This window comes from Micropterus dolomieu, linkage group LG21 (genome assembly GCF_021292245.1).
Source record: "Micropterus dolomieu isolate WLL.071019.BEF.003 ecotype Adirondacks linkage group LG21, ASM2129224v1, whole genome shotgun sequence".
Lineage (NCBI taxonomy): Eukaryota > Metazoa > Chordata > Actinopteri > Centrarchiformes > Centrarchidae > Micropterus > Micropterus dolomieu.
In genome coordinates this window covers 25,313,368-25,332,213 of record NC_060170.1, presented here as the reverse complement: position 1 = coordinate 25,332,213, position 18,846 = coordinate 25,313,368, and the positions used below count along the sequence as shown (strand labels likewise).

At 39.8% G+C, this 18,846-nt stretch overlaps 1 protein-coding gene and 1 long non-coding RNA gene across 2 annotated transcripts in view; one reads left to right on the top strand and one right to left on the bottom strand.

Moving 5' to 3' along the window:
- Positions 1–17,156, bottom strand: part of rasa1a (RAS p21 protein activator (GTPase activating protein) 1a) — a 27,648-nt gene extending 10,492 nt beyond the window's left edge. Inside the window, exons 1-3 of the mRNA XM_046035082.1 lie at positions 15,924–17,156; positions 2,265–2,417; positions 551–686 (exon numbers count right to left, since the gene is read on the bottom strand). Of these exons, the coding sequence (XP_045891038.1) occupies positions 551–686; positions 2,265–2,417; positions 15,924–16,459 (825 nt within the window). The 5' untranslated portion in view covers positions 16,460–17,156. The remainder of the gene's footprint in view (positions 1–550; positions 687–2,264; positions 2,418–15,923) is intronic.
- Positions 5,700–18,846, top strand: part of LOC123960426 — a 27,369-nt gene continuing 14,222 nt past the window's right edge. Inside the window, exons 1-3 of the long non-coding RNA XR_006822520.1 lie at positions 5,700–5,787; positions 6,207–6,284; positions 6,994–7,090. This is a non-coding gene — a long non-coding RNA (uncharacterized LOC123960426). The remainder of the gene's footprint in view (positions 5,788–6,206; positions 6,285–6,993; positions 7,091–18,846) is intronic.

Below are 18,846 nucleotides of genomic sequence, written 5' to 3'. Positions count from 1 at the left end.
GGACCGCTTTTTCATGCATTCAGCAAATTTAAAAACATTTTAATTCAGTTCTGCTAGATTTGCAGGCAAAATTATTTCCTATTCCATCTAAACAGCAAAAGGAACAACTAATTCACTTAGTCATGTGATCTACTGTTGTGTGTACTGAAAAAAAAAGCTGCCAAATCAATACAATAATTCTGATCTCTATTTTCAGGAAAGCAAACCACATTAATGACATGCCATCTGTCAGTCACAAGCCAGTTAAGTCAAAAGAAATGTATTATTATGTCTTTAAATTGAAACAGAGAGAAAGTATTTAATATTACACAAGATCAGCCTAAATCGGACATCCTTAAACTGCTCAGAATATTTAGATAAGGTAAATTTCACAATATTTATTTTGAGAAAAAAAAATAGGAGGGGAGGAAAGCAAATATCAATAAATGTCATGTCACAGAAGCAATGGAAAGAGTTTAGAAAAATGTAAAAATGTAGGGAAATGCGGCAAAATTTAAATATGACCTAAAATGTAGTATTTTGTAATCTGCAGCCATCAAATCAGTCTCACCTCTGGGGGCGCCACTGGTGATAGCAATTTTTCTCCTTTTAGCAGGCAAGACACATAGCTGTAGTAACCAATCAGGTCTGATAGAGAAGAGAACCGCCGTCCACCGATGTAATAGTCCCCACACATGGCGATTATCCTGTTGAGAGAAAACACAACAATGATAAGCAGTTATTTTTAAATAGACTAATCGCTGTACAGTGAGGGCAATAAAATATTTTCAACTTTCATTTATTTGACAGTAATAGGACTGCATCAACATTGTTTTTAATCAGATGAAACAAACCTCATATAGACTATGTCAAAACAAAACTTAACATCTGTACTACAATCCTTAAAACACCAGAACAGATTAAATCTCTCTCTAAAGAGGATTTCAGACCGTGAGAGAAAGAAATCTATCTATCATGGTGTTAATCTAATAATTAACACAATGATATTTATAATTTGTGACTCCGATAAAAACCTGAAAATCACTACAATGAATGATTGCAATAGTGTGACAAAAGTACAGCTCTGAACCATATCCCATTGCAGAACCACTAATCCTAATTCTCTGCTCATCAGTTGAATGGATCACTGATTGAGGGTTTATAATAAACGCACTTGTGCTATTACTCATTTGCTGCATGCACAATCTAAGACAAGTGTAGGTGTCACGCAATTAACCTTATGTTCATAACTCACTTACATAAGGGCTCCTTCCTTCCAGCATCAATGACATCATATGTCCACATTAAACCAATACGAGTGAAGGAGATGATGTCATTGTTACTTAATTAGAAAAGTGCATTTTCCGGAAAAAAATGTGTGCGATTTCCTCGAGCACAAAGACTAGTAAGTCAAACAAGAGCAGTAGAGTAATGACAGGAAATACTAGAAAGCACACCAATTCTAGTTTACTTACAGGTGGTTCAAAAAGAAAATACGCTTAAGAAAAAGAAATACCTAAATCGCTTGTGCAATGAGGGGGCAGTGTGATTGAGAAAAGAGGTGGGAGAGTGAGACCAAAATCAGGAAAAAGGCCTTTAAGTGTGAGCTGCAGGTTTAATGTATCCTCACACTGAATGTAACATATCCGTTGAGGGGGAGGACATATTGTAATGTCTAATCTGTTCTGTTTTATTGACAGCAAGGTTGTAAAATAATCCCCAAAGTATTGCTGCTAGACACGTGTGCTGTCTCTATTCTTCTCCCACACACACACACTGCATTTAAGAAAAGTCTTCTGCGTCTCTCTCCCTCTCTCTCATACTCATGGGTTTCAGTAGACATCTAATCATGCATGTTGATATGCATTATAAAAAAAACCTTGTTCTCAAACGTTGTAATGTTTAAATGACTGACACAAATAGGTTGAAGTGGCCTGCAAAAGCATTGCAGGCCACCGGAAACCATTTTTCAAACCTAAACATTCTCACTTCAGTATCAACTCATCTATGAGGTTGATCTTTTACTGCAGTGTCTCTGGCTTTCTTCCCCTTTTGGTTAGGAGGTAATGAATAACTTCTGTAGTTCCCCTATCCTTATCTTCTACTTGAGGATGGCATGCTGCCTGCTTTTTGCGAGATGCCATATTATGTTCTATTTCACCTACTAACAGGACTCTATAGACAAGTGCAACAGTTCACGTTGCACAAAACTGTTCTAACTATTCCACCCAAAACACACTCTCAGTTGTACGGTGTTTCTACTTGTTGCATGTTCTCTGGCATACCTGAAATGGTTGACCACGTTGGTCATACTGAGGAAAGACAGGACAAAGGAACCGGGCCGGCGGTCACTCTCCCTGATGAGGTAGCTGCCGGGGTTCCGGGCCTGGCGCAACCGCTCCTCAGCAATGGTTCGGTCTAGCTTGCCATGGTACCACCTAAGAAAGACAGACAAAGAGGAAATAATTAGGAGGGGGAGACAAATGGATGTTGCACTGTACTATATTTGTACACAAATAGCATCTTAATGTATAGCCATGAAATGTTTTGTGATAATTCAAACTATATAGAGAAGTATTTGACAGGAACTAAATAAGCCTTTAAAGCAGGGATGTAAACATTTCTGTTGAGCATTAAATGCACCATAAATTCAACTGCCTAGTTCCATAAATCATGCTATAACAATATGTATTACAATACTGTATGTAATTTCTGTTGTCACAACTTAAAATAATTGTGGCAATAAAACCAACAACTCCTGAGTAGGGATGTCAATATCAAAACTGAAAACATGACTGTTGTTGTTTTTCCAGGTACCATAGGTATCCAACATTTAGAAGATAGTGACAAGTGCAGCTGCAGTGAAATCTCCGCCTAAACTCGTCGAAAAGAAAAACAGTAAGAATCATGTATGGAAAACAGGGTGAAGTTAATTTAATAATTAACATTCGTAGTTTTTTTGCGGCTGTTACCATTAATAGCTCGGTGTGAAAGCCTTGACTTCTCCCAGTTTTGGGATATGTCGGAGAACGAATTTAGTCAGACATTTCACAGTTTTGGTGAACCATGATGCAGTTGAGAGGTACCGACTGTACTATTTCTGGTATTGTGACATCCCTACCCCTGAGTCAAACATAATGGGAGATGGATGTGATTTTTTGTTTGAGAGGCCGCAGTTTCCAGAAGCATGCTAGTAAGATATGTTAATTAATCAGAAAAATTGGGCCGAATATATAACACTGACACCCAGCATCTGTTATCAAACACATTCACAGTCAAGTTTAAGAAAATAATCAAAAATAAAATTCTTATAGAATTGCATTCACAAATCATAATAATACAGAATTCCAAAACCCGAGTCATAAAAGTGAAATAATACATCAAACAAGCACCTTCATCAAGATATCTGATGTTATGTGTTCTACTTAAAACATTTTCACACTAACCTTGAGCACGTAGAGCTTATTTTCATTTTCAGACCAGCTCTGGAAACTTGTTAAATGAAATACGTACAGAAGTATATGATTAATCAAACAATGACTGATAGACTAACTAATAATATTGATAATAATCAATATTAGATATGAAGCAATACATTTTGCTACCTACTTTCATGAGAGTACACCCAAGACAGAATGAGCATGTCATGTATTCTAAAACAAACGGAAAGAAAAAAGCTTAAATCCAGAAGCTTTCCAGCACACCATTAACAACACCATTTCCCTGCTTTCTGAATTAACCAGAAGCCTTAGGAACAACACTGGTTAAAATTTCAGCAGGTGAGGCTGAACTTGACTGGGCCTTGTCAGCTGGAGTAAAAAATTAACATGCTTTTCCAAATTTAGGCCAATGGTGCCTCTCAGAACAGAGGGCAGTGGCTGGAAAAACATGCAGCGGAGAGAAGATGAATGAGGTGCTGCAGTAGCGCTTTTCACAGGAGACCTAAAGGGCTCCCATCTGGTTTAGGTGAGTGGAAGTCTCAACTTGTGAAGAAAACGTGATGATGTCTGCTATCATGGGAGTAAGTTGGAGAAGGCTTGCTGAAGAGGAGAGGGAGAGTTAAGTGTCCGTGAGGGGGCTTTGGGGGGGATTAGGGTGACAGGGGAATTGAAGAGGGAGATTGAGAGCAGTTGGAGAGTAGGGCTAAGCAGTCCTTGAGGGGCTGGGGAAGCTGGGGGAAAACACTGAAGGGGAATAGAACAGTGAAGTGGGACAAAGCAGATCTGGGCACACCATCATACAACCCAACCGCCCCAAGAAGGATCCTAGGTAATTATCCAAACCACAATGTCTACAAAAACATTCTACAGTCAAAACTAGCCACAATAAAACAATGTGAGGGCCAGTTACTGTTTCCATTGCTTTAAGCCATTCTAAACAACTAAACAGAGGCAGAAGCCAATGTCAGGCATACAACTGGGAGCAAGGAGCATTACTGTATGGATCATGATGGACAAGAAGATGGTGGTTCGTAACGAGGGCTTCTCCTGTCCGTCCTGGTTTTCTGTCTGCTCTGTTTATTAACTCCAAAACCCACTTCTGATGTCCTAGCATCATTTCAGGACATTTTTAAAGTAGTGTGTGGTATATGTGACAGGCAGTCCTTAGTCGTTAGACCACCACTGCATATTCAAAAGAATAAAATTGACTCTGTGCCAGATAATTATCTAAGGAGCTATCCATACACACAATGGCCAGCATTTACAACTAAACAGAAATAGCTATCAATCACACATGGTCTAACCAAGTCATACAAGTGTAATCTGTGTGTTAACTTGAGTACATCATAGTTTAAAGTGCAAGACTGGTGGGAACTTAAGATTAGAGGGAAGGGGTGTGAAATATCTTAGACCATTTGCAACAACCCCACCACTTTAGTACTGCATATTCATTTTTGGATTCTGACACTTTTAACTGTAATCATAACTTAGCTCACCAACTGCTTCTTTAGTTTAATTTTCTTCTTCAAAGATTCTCAGTTCAAAACACAGACCTGAACTTTTCAAACATGGAGTTTTGTTTTTCTCTGAAGTTCGTCTTTTATATATGACTGATATATAATAACTAGGTACAGTTGATACAATGTGGACTTTTTTGAACCATACAGGGTCTCTTACATTTGGATTGATTTTTCCACCACAGAAATTCCAAGCAACTTATTCCAAGTGTGGATGAAAAATAATACTGGTTTGCATTATGTATTTAATGCCAGAACTCAAAACAGGGCTTTGTTTCAGTACAGGATACAGGGGAACTTCACTGTTGGTGTTTGTGGAAGTCAGCAACAGGTTCGGTTTCAAGAGATAATATATTTGTCACTTACCATATTTTACTGTTACAGCTCTGGCTTTGGAAAGACGTGTAACAATAAACAGCGCGTTATTTACCGAATCCCACTCTTACCCTGTGCCTCAAATAAACAAAGACTGAAATACAGACCTTGTTATGCCATTCATTGGGTTGTTAAATCAAGCAGGTGCATAAAAAGCATAAACCATTCTTGTTTCTCAGATGTACTTTAATCCATTAAGTATTAGCATTCAGCACAAAGAAACTTTGGTTTACATGTTAGGAGAGTCTGCTTTGCTGTATTTGGGGTTTGGGTGGCTGTTCATCACACTTAAACATAAATTTTAGAACTTTGGTATTCCTGTTTCTTCACTGCTGTACACCATGTTTTCTTTGTTGCCATAGCAAGCTCAGCCATGTGGATTTGTTGTTGTACAGTGCCTTGAGGTCATCTGCATTATTTACGTAGCTTTGTTGATTTAGTTTACCGTACATCTAACACAGACACCTGACATCATGGTATCTGCACCTTTAGGACAGAGTCAGAGAATAAAATGTGGTGTTTTTAAACAAGTATTTATACTGTACATCACACCTATCTATAGCATAAGCCATGCCTGAGGTTATAGGATACTGTTCTACTATCAGCTTGAGGAATGCCCTTTCATGTCAGTACATGAACAAGAGCAACACAGTGACGTCCTGGTTCTCTGCTTACACTTACACCTCAGGCAACTAAAACAGACTAACTAATGCAAATGGATTAAGTGTGCACAGATCTTAATGCATGGCATAGTGTCAACTCACATGCGTGGCAATTGACAGGCGCTTTCTACACTAACCAAGTCACAACTACCTGTTAGTGACACCGCACCAAAATGTGTTTCGAACTGCTTAAATGAGTGAGTAACCCACAGTGTCATCCTTCACCACTCCAGTGCCCACATCCTGAACTTCACTTTCACACAGGATGCTGATTCATCATGAGAAAGGGGGCAATCCTATCAGCTGTTTCTGTGAGTATATGAGTGGGTAGGTTAAGTTATGTGCACAGTTCAGCTAATTGTGTCATGCTGTTCAAAACAATATTACTGCACGCTGCTGAAACTGAACATGCCCAAGCCTAGTGAGCCTGGGCAAGATGCCAAAATACATTTTGCAGAATACAATATGATAATAAGGCTTTTCCTGAGAAAAAGAGAAGCACTGTTGCCACAAAGTAATGAAGTTAAATACTTGGATGAATATGTATAAATCTTTTTAATTCTACAATTTGTCACTGAAGTTGTTTTATTTTAGAGGATAAATGGAACACAACTCGCCTACTTTTTGCTGTAACTGCAGAAAAGAAAATATGTGAGTGCATATCATGGCGGTATGCAAATGATCATTAATTAAGTGGGCAACAGCTGTTAAACACAGACGTATTTTTATACAGCAATATAAATGTGGCAATATAAATAAACTCTTAACCTAAACAGCATGTGCTGCTTGTGTCGTTTGGGCATTAATGTGCAATCAACTCCTGATTTGGGTATTTTAGAAAGCTCATGAATATACCAATACAAGCATATGCATATACTCCCATAGGCCTTTTTTTTTCTTTGCCAGGGGTCAATAAAACATAACAGACACAGATTGCTGTGACTTGAGCAAAGTGGACCTCGTGTCTCCGTCAGTCTGTCTGTCTCTCATTAAGCTCTTTTGTGGGCTGTTTCTCTCCAGCTTCTGTCTTTCTTCTTTATCTTCTTCCGTCTTGATGGATGCAGCTGTACTCAAACATCTCCACAGACGTACTGTCAGCCCTCATCAGTATCAAAAGGTAATGAAACATTCAATCACTGTACATTTGCAATGTCCCTCGGGGAAGCTGCTGTCTTTTTACGGTGCACGGAATCCAACATGTTTTCTAGACATACATTTAGATGCCCCGGTAACATTGTTAAACTGAACCACTATGCTCCATTAGGATGTCCTGACATCACATATTACCATGTGTAACACATGTAGTAACAGTGTGTCAGATCACTGAATGATGTGATTAGACAAAATTGGCATGTTATACCATCATCTCATCAAAGTGTTTGACTATCCAGTAAACACTTTTCCAAGAAAAGTACACAAAGGATAAGGGCACAAAAAGATCTATAGTAGATGTCCTGTGTTAGTCTAACTGAAAAGTCAGATGAGCACAGTTGGCTAAAATATCTCACACAGAAGAAAGCACTCTGCATAATATGAAGTTAATGAACCACACACACACACACACACACACACACACACACACACACACACGCGCGCGCTTGCCTTTGTAACAAACATTATTTTTAACAGCTACAACAAAATTGGAATCCTAAAATAAATAAATAGATGTTTCTACCAAACCCATTGTTAAAGGAGACAAGGTTAAGGTTGCGGTGCGGTCTGATGCCCCACTTACGCCGAGTTCGCCCTCTGCTGCATCTCCCTCCTGTGTCCCTTGGTCTCACAAGGTGCACCCACTCCAATGATATTGTTGCTGGCCAGGCAAAAGCTGTGAGCTCCAACGTGCAAAGCAGAGCAAAGGCAGTTCTAAATCCATACAAGGCATGATTATGTGACCCTGCTGCTGCCCCGATAGAGTCATCTCCCGTCGCAAGGGTCAATGAGCAACATCCATGAAAATAAAATAAACAGGAGAATGCAGAGATGCAGATGGACCACCCCGCATGCGTTTAGTTGTGCTAACTACTTCTAGGAAAATTGAAGGATCACATCTGGTTCCGTTATCATTTAGACAGTGTTCTGAAGAAGTTGATCTTTTAGAGACTGAGTCATACAGAAGTCCTGTACTGTTTGCTCCCACTCCATCCTGCTCTGACTTTATCATTCTCTTACCCATCCCTCTTTCTCCCTCATAAAGCCACGCATCCTGAGCACGCTGCCTATTGGTTTTTGAATGAGCGGGACAGCGAGGGTAGGGAGTGGCATCTTTGCACATACGGACGACAGTATGTACACACATTTATGCCTTGTCCATGACCACTCGAATACACAGACATGCTTTGGTGGAAACATACCAGACAACAACGTGACATTGCACTGGCCTTAGAGAGTACTTTCTATACAACTGGCTTTAACCTTGCTTAAAGATTAAAACACATGATGACGTGAACCTTGCTCACCCTCAAGATTTCAGACTGGTTTCAACCCCACACCAACCATTCTTTTAGTAAATGAACAAACACCAGAGCTTTTAATGTAAAAACCTGTATGGGTTTATGCACTAACCAACCAGCCAAACAACTACTATGTAAATCGGGATCCCTTAACCATTTACTTATATTTGTACAAGTTTCCACATTGGAAAGATAAAAGGTGGAAAGCTGGGCAGGCCTGACAGCTGCTGTGAATTTGTTTTGTTTTCCTTTGCACATGGATGGACTGCGGCTCAGTAAGAGCAGGAGAGTGACAGCACATGGACTTTAATTGTACAGATGGAGACATGGGAAAGGGCCATCCACGCATCTTTAGCCCTGCTCAGTCTGAATGCTAACCAACAGTCATATTTTAATGCACGGCAAGACACACGGGGCTCAAAGCTGACATCTCGGCTTTCCTCCTGTGAATCAGACTCCCTGAAATAACATCATGAGATCCGTGATGATATGCTTCACTGTCATCTACTCATCCAATATTTCTCTGTGCTTTTGATTTCTACAAGCAGGTTATCAACTTAAGAGCATTCTCTTCCTGCAAAATGTAAACCAGAATTTCTTGTCAAACTGAATGTGGAGTAAGTTATACAAACATCTACTAGGCAGACAGTTTATCTCAATAAAATGAAAATATGCAACACTAGCTTTCAGTTATGCTCTTTTGTACAAGTAACAATGCAATTACTGTTGAAAGAAACACCTTTATGATGCTTGTTGTGCAGGAAGTCATGCCTGTAGTACTATCGTACTTAAGCCTAACCTGGCAATTGAACATTGTCAATGCAAAGTACCCAACTTATTATTCAGCACACCTAGGACTAACAAATGTGAAAAGTCATTCAAGTCAAATGTCCTGAGTATTGTCAAACACAACTGAAAAGCGTCTGCGGATCCTGTTAAGGCCACAATGAATGGCTCTTGAAAGTCTTGAAAACAGGATGCAGGAGAGAAAAGGCAGGGCAGTGTGGGTATTAGAAGGGCATGACAGGACATTGCATAACACTTTGAAAATGGATGGAAACCATAGGCCTTGCCTTATCAATGCACAGCAGAGCTTACACTAATAGTAGTGGGACTGATATTTCAATTAATGGGTCTAGTAAATCAACCTTAAGCATGCGCATCCTTTCCTGTAATGGTTGGTAGCCTGAGGGGACAGCTGTTTGACAAGGAGCAAACAGTTTCATATAAGCTTCAATTGTCTAGATAACTTTCCAACTAGGAGTACTGCAGTAATTTAAAAAAATGTATGACAGGAAATAACAGGGTTAATACTAATGGCTGGTCTCACCAGTCATCAAAACTGTGTAATGATCCAATCCCATTAATAACACCTTGCTTTGTTATAAAGGTGCTGTAACATTTTGGCTAGTGGGAACAATCTTCATCAGGGAATAATCTTGTTAAGCTACGTGGCATGATCCTTGTGCCATTTCAGAATTCCATTGTCTCCGTTACCCTCCACAAAGGGCAATTAGGTGGTGTGGGTCCTCAATTAACACCACAGTTACAGAGATGTTTCCACAGCCAACTGCTAAATCAGGTAAACTCATTAACACAGCCACTGATCTTCAAATCCAACTTTTCTTTCCCCCTATTCGCCTTCCTCCTACCACCACCTCGTCAGGGAAACCCTTCATGACTTAAAATCCTTGCTAATCCTCGTGGAAACTCAAAATCAGCGACTCGTTTCCCAACGTGCTGTTTGTTTAAGCTCAGGCACTGGACTGGAGAGTTTCTAATGGCTGCAGGAACACACACTATTAGGGCCCCCTGACATCTGCACGCTCGCCTCTTCATTAAGCTATCATCAGTGTGAGATTCTTATTGCAGTGCTGCAGACATTATTTATGAATGACACACTGTTGTACAGAGGTGTGAATGAATAGGACTGCTGTTTGTCTCTCTTTCTCACGAACACTGTGCTCTGCAAATGTGCCAAGTTTAGCTTTCTGTCACTGTGCACTGTCACTCTTCCAACATGTACTTTGCAGGCCGCTAAAATATCTCAAAGGAACACAAGGAATACAAGCTCAGTCTTGGAGCCTGATTACAGAAGGCATACACAGTTAGATACACAGCTGAGGCAGGGTCAGATTGAGAATCATTCAGGGAAGTCAGAGTAGTCAGCTGTTAATATAACACCCATTGCTGTAAATGGTAGATATGCCACTGGTATGTGCTAATATAGGCACAGTGAGAAAAAAAGTCCTTCACAAATAAAAGAATAAAAACCTGTATTCATGTATTCCACATACACTGAATGTTCACATACATAATATAACACAAGAGAAGATGAGGTTATGCCATCAAATGTAGCCACAAGTTTCAGTTTATTGCCTCTGGGTCAAACATCCAGCTCAGTCCATGACAGTGATGCATTTTGCCTGAATCCCAGTATATTAGTTTAGGCATCTATAGGACAGCAACACTGCATGAGACAGTAACCTTGCAGAGGGTCAACATGTCAGCCCAGTCTTTGAAAATGGATCAGTAGTACATCCTTAAAGAGCGACAAACCCTTGCTTTTAACTGGTTCATCACTTCAAGGCAAAAGCAGCACCTTATAACTTGTCTATTCTTGACAAGCATCCACTGCCAGACAAGAGGATGAATGAAGACCTAGCGTTTAGGAGAGCCTGTGTCTGGCCTTGCTTATATTACCAATGACAGGTGTTCTCATGAGCAGCACACATATCTGTATGTACATTAAGCATGTTTTTAACCAGATGTTTGCTGGGTACCATTCTCTGATAACAATAAACTATTTTTAAAAAAATGTAAGCCTTGGAAAGAATATAGTACATAATAGCAGAATGTCACAATCCTTCGACAGCTTTACATCCTTCCGTTTTAACTGGACAAAGTGCAATATCCACAAAGGCCATAAGGGTAGGCCTCATTTTGATAAACACTGTCATACACAACATGTATTGGTAAATTGTGGACTAATAATAGACAGAAACTAGGGCTGCAACGAACAGTCGACATAATCGACAACGTTTATAAAAATTTGTCGACGTGACATTTCATTGTTGACGCATCGTTACAAAGATGCCTTTTAAGGGAGAGATAGCAATCTTCTAATTAAGAACATTTCTAGTTGTTCATTTCTAACTGCAACGCACTACAGGAAGGGCTGGGGCAGTATTGGTTCCACTGTCTGCCATGACTGTAAGACTACTCGCGAAGAAGTAGTATTCATGCGAGAAGCGGAAAGAAGCGGAGAAAGAGGCTAATAGGAGAACGTTTTTTACGCTGTTTGATCACTAAATACACTTATGAGAGGTTTTGAGTCATCAGTTGTGTAGAATTTGAATACTGGTAGTTTTACGAAAGTTGATGGCAAATCAAAAATGTGCTCAAACATTTTCGGGGTTGAGAAGCTCCACAAGTGCCCACGAGGTTAGCAGTGCCAGCCGGCCAGTCACGCCCACAGAGCCCACTGGTCCCAGTTACTCAGACCACTGCTGCAGCAATGACAGAGCAGCAACGACAGAGTACAGGCCACAACTGTAAGATAGATTCAGTCTTCGTACCACTGTTATTGTGTCGTTACAATCTGAGTAATGGTTTAACATTTTAAAGTAAATAAAGAAACATCTGGCTCATGATGTAGCCTACAGAACATTCGCCACTTATAAAACTTATAAGCACTTTGGAAAAATAAACTACAGAAGTATTATGAAAGGGGGCTGTTGCTTTATTTTTCTAAATAGACATTACATTGTTAGTGTACAGTTGTGGTAACAGTACTTGCTTTTAATGTGCTTTTATTTTATATAGTTCCAAAGCAAAATCTTTGCTAAAAAGTTAAACGTTTTAAAGTCAAAACCTACTTGGCAATGAATCAGATTGTGAACTCATTGTTTTGGGTCATAAAGCCTGGCTGTTATCTTGGAGAAGCCAGCATAGTTATTTGCATTCTTGGTTTTGAGGTCTCATGGAAGGTGCTGGCTAAGAGAACGCTCTTTTAGTTGTGTTAGAAACATGTTAAGCGCAATAATAAATCAGTGAATTATAGGAGTATCTTCGCCCGTCTTGTCTTCTTCCCTATTTTATCCCTGGCGTTGAAACTAGTGTTCATTCAGAACAGAAAACCTCATTCAGTTAATGGTAACGTTAGCAAGTTAGGCTGTGTGTTGGAGATCAGTAATTCACTTGAAAGATATTTAATTAGTTTAATGGTTTAATTAGGGTTAGTGGGTGACAAAAATAATCGTGACTAGTCGACTAATCAAATAAACAATTAATGGATTAGTCAACTACGAAAATAATCATTAGTTGCAGCCCTGACAGAAACAGAAATGTGGTCCAGCTTTCCAGTGCATTTATCACTACTAAAAGAAATTCACCAAAACCACAAAGCCAAAATACAGAAAATGCTTGAGTTGTGGATGCTGCCCTGCACAACTCCACTGAGTAAAGCATCTCAAGTTGGCTACAGTGAGAAAGTGAGTAGATTCATTTTGACTCTCACAAGCGTGCAAAGTTATGTGTTGGTGAACGAGGCAGAGAAACATTTGACTAACAAGTCTCTCATTGTGAAAAAATTAAAATCAATGCCATTCATGCACAAGTGACAACTGTTGCCTCACTGGCAACCCTGCAGGTTGATAAACTTGAATCCAATGCACGAAGAGGTCTGTATTCCCTTGGCAAAACTACTACTTCAATAGTAGTACTATATGTAAGAACGTGGATTCAAGTGCAGACAATTCCATTTAGAGTTGTTCATTACCAGTACATGCAAGTCTGGTGAAATGCTGGCCTTCCCCTTCCTCTGTAATCTGACAGGGAGATATAGAGCGGTTCCTAAAATAAGAGCTGAATCCACACTCCAGGCCCAGTCACCTCCATATCTTACAGTATGAGGGCCAGAAATGACAAAGCTCAGCAGTTCTCTAATAAGAATGTAACAAATGGGAGGGCTGTATTTAGGTTATTACAACACCACCACACACACACACACACGAGTTTGGACATGTGCTTATGCGCATGCCTGATAAATTCATAAAATGCCTATAATTAGATATAATTCTAAAAATACAACCATTGGGGTTTATTTTCACTGCTGCAATCATAATGTTTACATATACCCGGTTGTATGCTTGTTTCACTCTAATCACAAAAAAAACATATATATCTAACACATAATGTCAGTCAAATCAGAGGTCTGTAAATTGGCCATTAGTAGACAATTGTGCATCAAAGCAGGAACTTCAGATTTTCTATTTCCTATGTAGCATGACAGAGCACAATACTCAGTGTTTCACACACATTGATTTATTTGCAGCGGCTCGCCACAATATCAATACTGACTGCCACATATTGATTTTAGATTTTTCTTTTTACTATTTAAAATAGGTAAACTTGTATTACATTGTAGAGCTGCATGCATACTACCAACATTCCCGGTTCAGAGGCAGATCAAATCAGACCCCCTTTTTCAGCTCCATACCTTTCATACAGCGCAGGGAGCCAACATATTGGTGCAATACTCCCGGAAAATAGTGCAGTGTGAAAGCCGCTACTGACAATTGACCCGTCTGTGAATAGCCCATCCTCTTTGTGCAATATCTGAATCAAAGCATGATCATGCACGCACCACAGATACACTGTAATTCTGTGAGAAACACTGATTCTACTGGGATTGGGTATCATTTCAATTTTATCGATTCAAGTACTGCTTATCAAATCCCGGTTCTGATTCCAACGCCTTCGTCACAAATCTTGTCACAGCTCGGTGACATTCATCCACCTTCTCCTTGCTTATCTTCCCCTTCATGGCTAAAGTGAAAGGAGTTTCTGTATTAGAGGGATGTCTCAGGGGACTCATCTAAGAAAAATATATATTGGAATAAAAGGTCAGCTAAAGGTCAGCTAAAGGTCAGCTAAAGGTCAGCTAACCTGTGTTGTGTACCTGAGCGTGAGACGTTGCTACTGTTAGCATTAGCTGTATCTGGGGCATCATTGTAGCTGGGAGGCTGCAAAACATTGAACACTGTGCATTCCTTCAGATTTTCGCTGTGTTAAACTATATGCTTCATCGTGTTGGAGGTGTCTGCTCCTTTGCATGAAATATCCTTAGTGCAGGTATTGCATTTTGCTGCTTGCTCTTTTTGTAAGTGAAGCTAAGCCAAACTTTTGAGCATTAGCTTCACTCATTCCGCAATTGTCCATGAATGTAAACAGAAGTGCTCTCTTCTCACATGCTTTGTTAGCATACTGCATAACAAATGATGTGACGTTAGGTCCGCTTTGCAAGTCCTGGCTTTTATGGACGGTAAAATGCTCCCTGCAGTTCAATCAGGAACACGACTGAAATATGCAAAAAGTAAGGAACCGAAAAGCAGACTTGAAATGCATGTGAATCTATGTTTCTTGGAAATTTGGCACGATTACAACTTGGAGCCGGTTCTCGACACCAAACCCTAAATACTACACAATACCTAAATAATTTGGCTACTACTGCAGTGACATACTAATCTTTATGGGGCTGCAATGTGACAATGTAGCAATCACAAGTTAGCCTAAAAAGAACTGATTAACCTTATTGTAGACTGCAAATGTGAAGAAGTAACTGGTGATGAACTAATCAAAATTAAGCATTTGGTTGATGAAGAATATATAGTATTAACAAAGTTGGAAGGACAGTATTTGAGCATCCCCTGAATGGCAGGTCCATCCATGCAAGTGTTTCCAGCACCTTAAGTCAACACCATACAGTTGTGGGCAATTGTGATCAGAAGCCATGATGCAGGTATGACAACTGTTTTTTGATACAATAGGAAAGGAAAAGATAAAGATGTTGCTTACCTAGATAACATGCACTGACCTCACCCAGAGTGAAGTAAGTAATAAAGACTTATGACTGATTTAGGCTTTGTAACTTAAGTGTCTTGCGTTTTTAGTCCGCTCTAGTATGTAATATAAAACGTGAAAAGTTTGCAATTATTTTGTTCAATCCTTTTCATTTTGTTAGGCCAATTGTTGCATTCAACATATGAAACAGACACTAATACTGTCCTGTTAGCTTCATTTTGAATAGGGGTGCTTCAATTCAATGAAACAATTTGACTTTGACTGTTTAAAGAAGACTCAAAGTGTCCTAAAATCGCATATTCTGCTACAAATTCAACTCCATCTGAGTAATTTTGATTCTTCCAAAAAAGTATTACAAGTTTGCAAATGTAAAAAAATATGCAGACCATAAGTAACATGTTAGATTGAGATTATTACATAGCCACAACTGTTAAGGAGTGATGACTGTGGGCTGTAATGTAATGTAAATCATAACTGACGATAGCTTTGAGAAGCACCAGTCACCACTACATATAATTCAGACCTGACGGCGGGAAGGAAACGAACAACAAGAAGTACAGGATGCGTGAAAATGATAATTTCTAGGCGTCAATGGGCAAGACGTCATTTTTACTTGTTGTAAGCTATACTTACTGGTTCGTGGGAGGTGCAGAGAGGGGGAACACCACCTCTTCTTCTTCGTATTCCGGTCCATCCTGCATGTCGCTTTCATCCATAGTGCCGCCGAGACCCCCACAGCCTGGGAGTGGAGGAGGTGGTGGCAGTGGTGGGAAGACACTGGGCCCATCCGGGCCTGTTGATGTGGGTGAAATCCCACTAGCTGGACCCTCCGAAGTGGGAGAGCAGCAAATGCCGCCCACGGTCCCTGAGCTTGTTCCTTGGAAAACTGAATGTCCACCTCCTGCTCCGCCACTCCCTGTTGGGAACATTGGTCCGGTCATATCCCCACCAGATAGATATATCCCACTCATGTCGGGAAGTGAGTCCGGAGAGGTGTTTGAATGTTGGCGGAGGGTTGGTTGTGGTCCTTGTCCCAAATCACTGACTCGCACTCCTCTCGACTTGGGATAGTAGGGAAAAGGGGCCGTCTCCGGGCCTCCTCCGCCTGCCACCCCTGTCCCTGTCGTAACCGAGCCCGTATCCTCACTGCTGACCTCCGCAGCCATCATATAAGGGAAATATGTAGAGGGGATACAGTCCAGAAGGGAACCTGCCCTTCCCCTCTGTTCTTACAATACTCCTTCAGTGTTTGGGCTCCGGGGGAACAACACCAAAAGTTTCTCAAAAACGCGTTTAGCTAGCCAGCTACCGTTAGCCGACAAGCTAACTGAGCTTACTGGGCTGCACTAGCGAGCGTTAGCTTTACCTCGCATTCGTTCGCTGCCAGATAGCCAAGCTAACGTTAGCAGGATGGCTAGCAGCTTCGAGACACTTGATGAGTTCTTGCTCGCTATGTCTTCATTGTTTCCTGAGTTTAAAGTTCACACAGAAACACTTATCTGAAAACAAACATTTAAAATGTTTCAGATAGAATATAATTCACCAATATTTCCTGTTTTCTGTTCGGACCTAACCCTCGGCACCAGGCAGACCACTTGTCGGGGAGTGTTGTTTTATTGTCACTGTTGTGTGTAACCCCCGTCTTCTTTTTTCCCCAGTGTTGTTGTTTTCTTTCCTTCTGAGTTTGCAGCCTTGTCGAGTACAGTACACAAACGACCCGGCCCTATCGCCTATATCCCCAAAGCGGTACGTTGCTCTAGGCGAACTACCATGCCGTAAACCAAAGTAAATTATTTTTGCGTATACAAGCTAAGTTCGCCTTTATATCTGTGTTTCGGGGCTGGTGGCTTGCCCGCTGCTGCGCTGCTCTTTCTCCCCTCCCTCTCCCTCTCCCTCTCCTCTACAGTCACCGAGCAGACACAGCCAAGTGAACACAGAGCGGCACCGGTTCAATCCATGACATCTTCAATCAGTAAGAAATGGGACTTGTATCTTAATTGGTCTTAAACTACATTAATTGCTTAAAATATAACTTCATAATGATTTATTTACGTGCCTTTTTGTTAACCACAACTGCAGAAAACAGACCTGGAGGTAATGTGCTTTTAGAAAAGCAGCACGTATGTTTGTCAAAACCAGGCTTCTAGATACTTGGACTAGTTGCATATTTTCCACTTATCTATATTGTGTAGCAATATGCACAGTTGCTTTGCAGCAATCAACCATATTGAACAAGCCATGCACTCTTTCTGGATTGTGTGATAAGTAATGGGTACACCGTGAACTGAAAGTAGTAACTGAGAAAATCTTTTTTGTTTGTGCTGTAGCTCAAAATTTTATTGATTGAGCTATTCTGCTTCAATCCAAGGATTCCTCCTCTTGAACAGGATTGACATCATTTAGTATTCCCAGCCTGGCAGTTTACATACAATTCATTCTTTGTTCCTGGCTGCTGATGACGAATGGAATATGCATATGGTCTAGTGGGAGTTTGTTTTTTTTGTTTTTTTATCACTTTGACACACTGCTAAAGATAACTCTGATTTTGAAATCTCGTTGTTAATTGTAGCTGGACTGAGTAATCCATTTTAATTTTGCTTATTTGGCTACTGCAGTCTGTTAGATAGACTCTCACAGATACTGAGTGGCTACTTACATTGCAGTCAGAAAGTAAATGAAAATTCAAATTATTCATGTACCATAAATACTTAATGGGTTTATTTGTTTGTTAGTTTTTTTAGATATTACATTTGATACTTGATATTTACATACTACAGATCTATGGCGCGCACACACACAGCACGTTTAATGTTTTTAGATTTATTTTATTTTTAATATTTTTCTTTTCTTTTTTATATATTTATTTTCTAACACACACATTTACTGTTTTATTTTTATTTATTTATTTAATTTTTAGATGTACTATTTTTATTTTATTTTTATTTTTTTGTAGTTTTCATTTTTAACACACACAAACACACACTTTTACTGTTTTATTTATTTTTATTTAATGAACTGTATGAAATGAATTGTTCTTTTGTTTTATATTTTAAGCTTTGGCAATATTGTTGTTTGACATTCATGCCAATAAAGCTGAATTGAATTGATAGGTTTTTTTGTTGTTTGGGGTGTTTACCTTTATTTTGGGAGAACAATATGGGACTGAATCTATTTAGGGCTTAGATAGCTACAGTGCATGGCTGGCAGAGCGTCACCAGGGAACATAACAAATGTCTGCTGATGTCTGTGGGTAGTAGATTCGGTTTTAGCCACCACAAAAAAGGTTTTCACACTTTATTTTAAGTACTTATTTTGTTCACATTGTCCCTCTTGGCATTATTTCATTTGAACAGCATCTGAAAAGAAACTTGTCCTTTTTTAATTACCAAAAGGTAATGTTAAACTCGGGATACACCATCAAACTCAGTAGACATAAACCAACCAAATGGTATCTAGATTCAAACATTGAAATGTCATTTTCAGGCTGGGAAGTTGATTTGTAGGCTCCAGTACATCAGCCATGGGCTAACCTTGCCCTGATAGAGCTAACATAGCA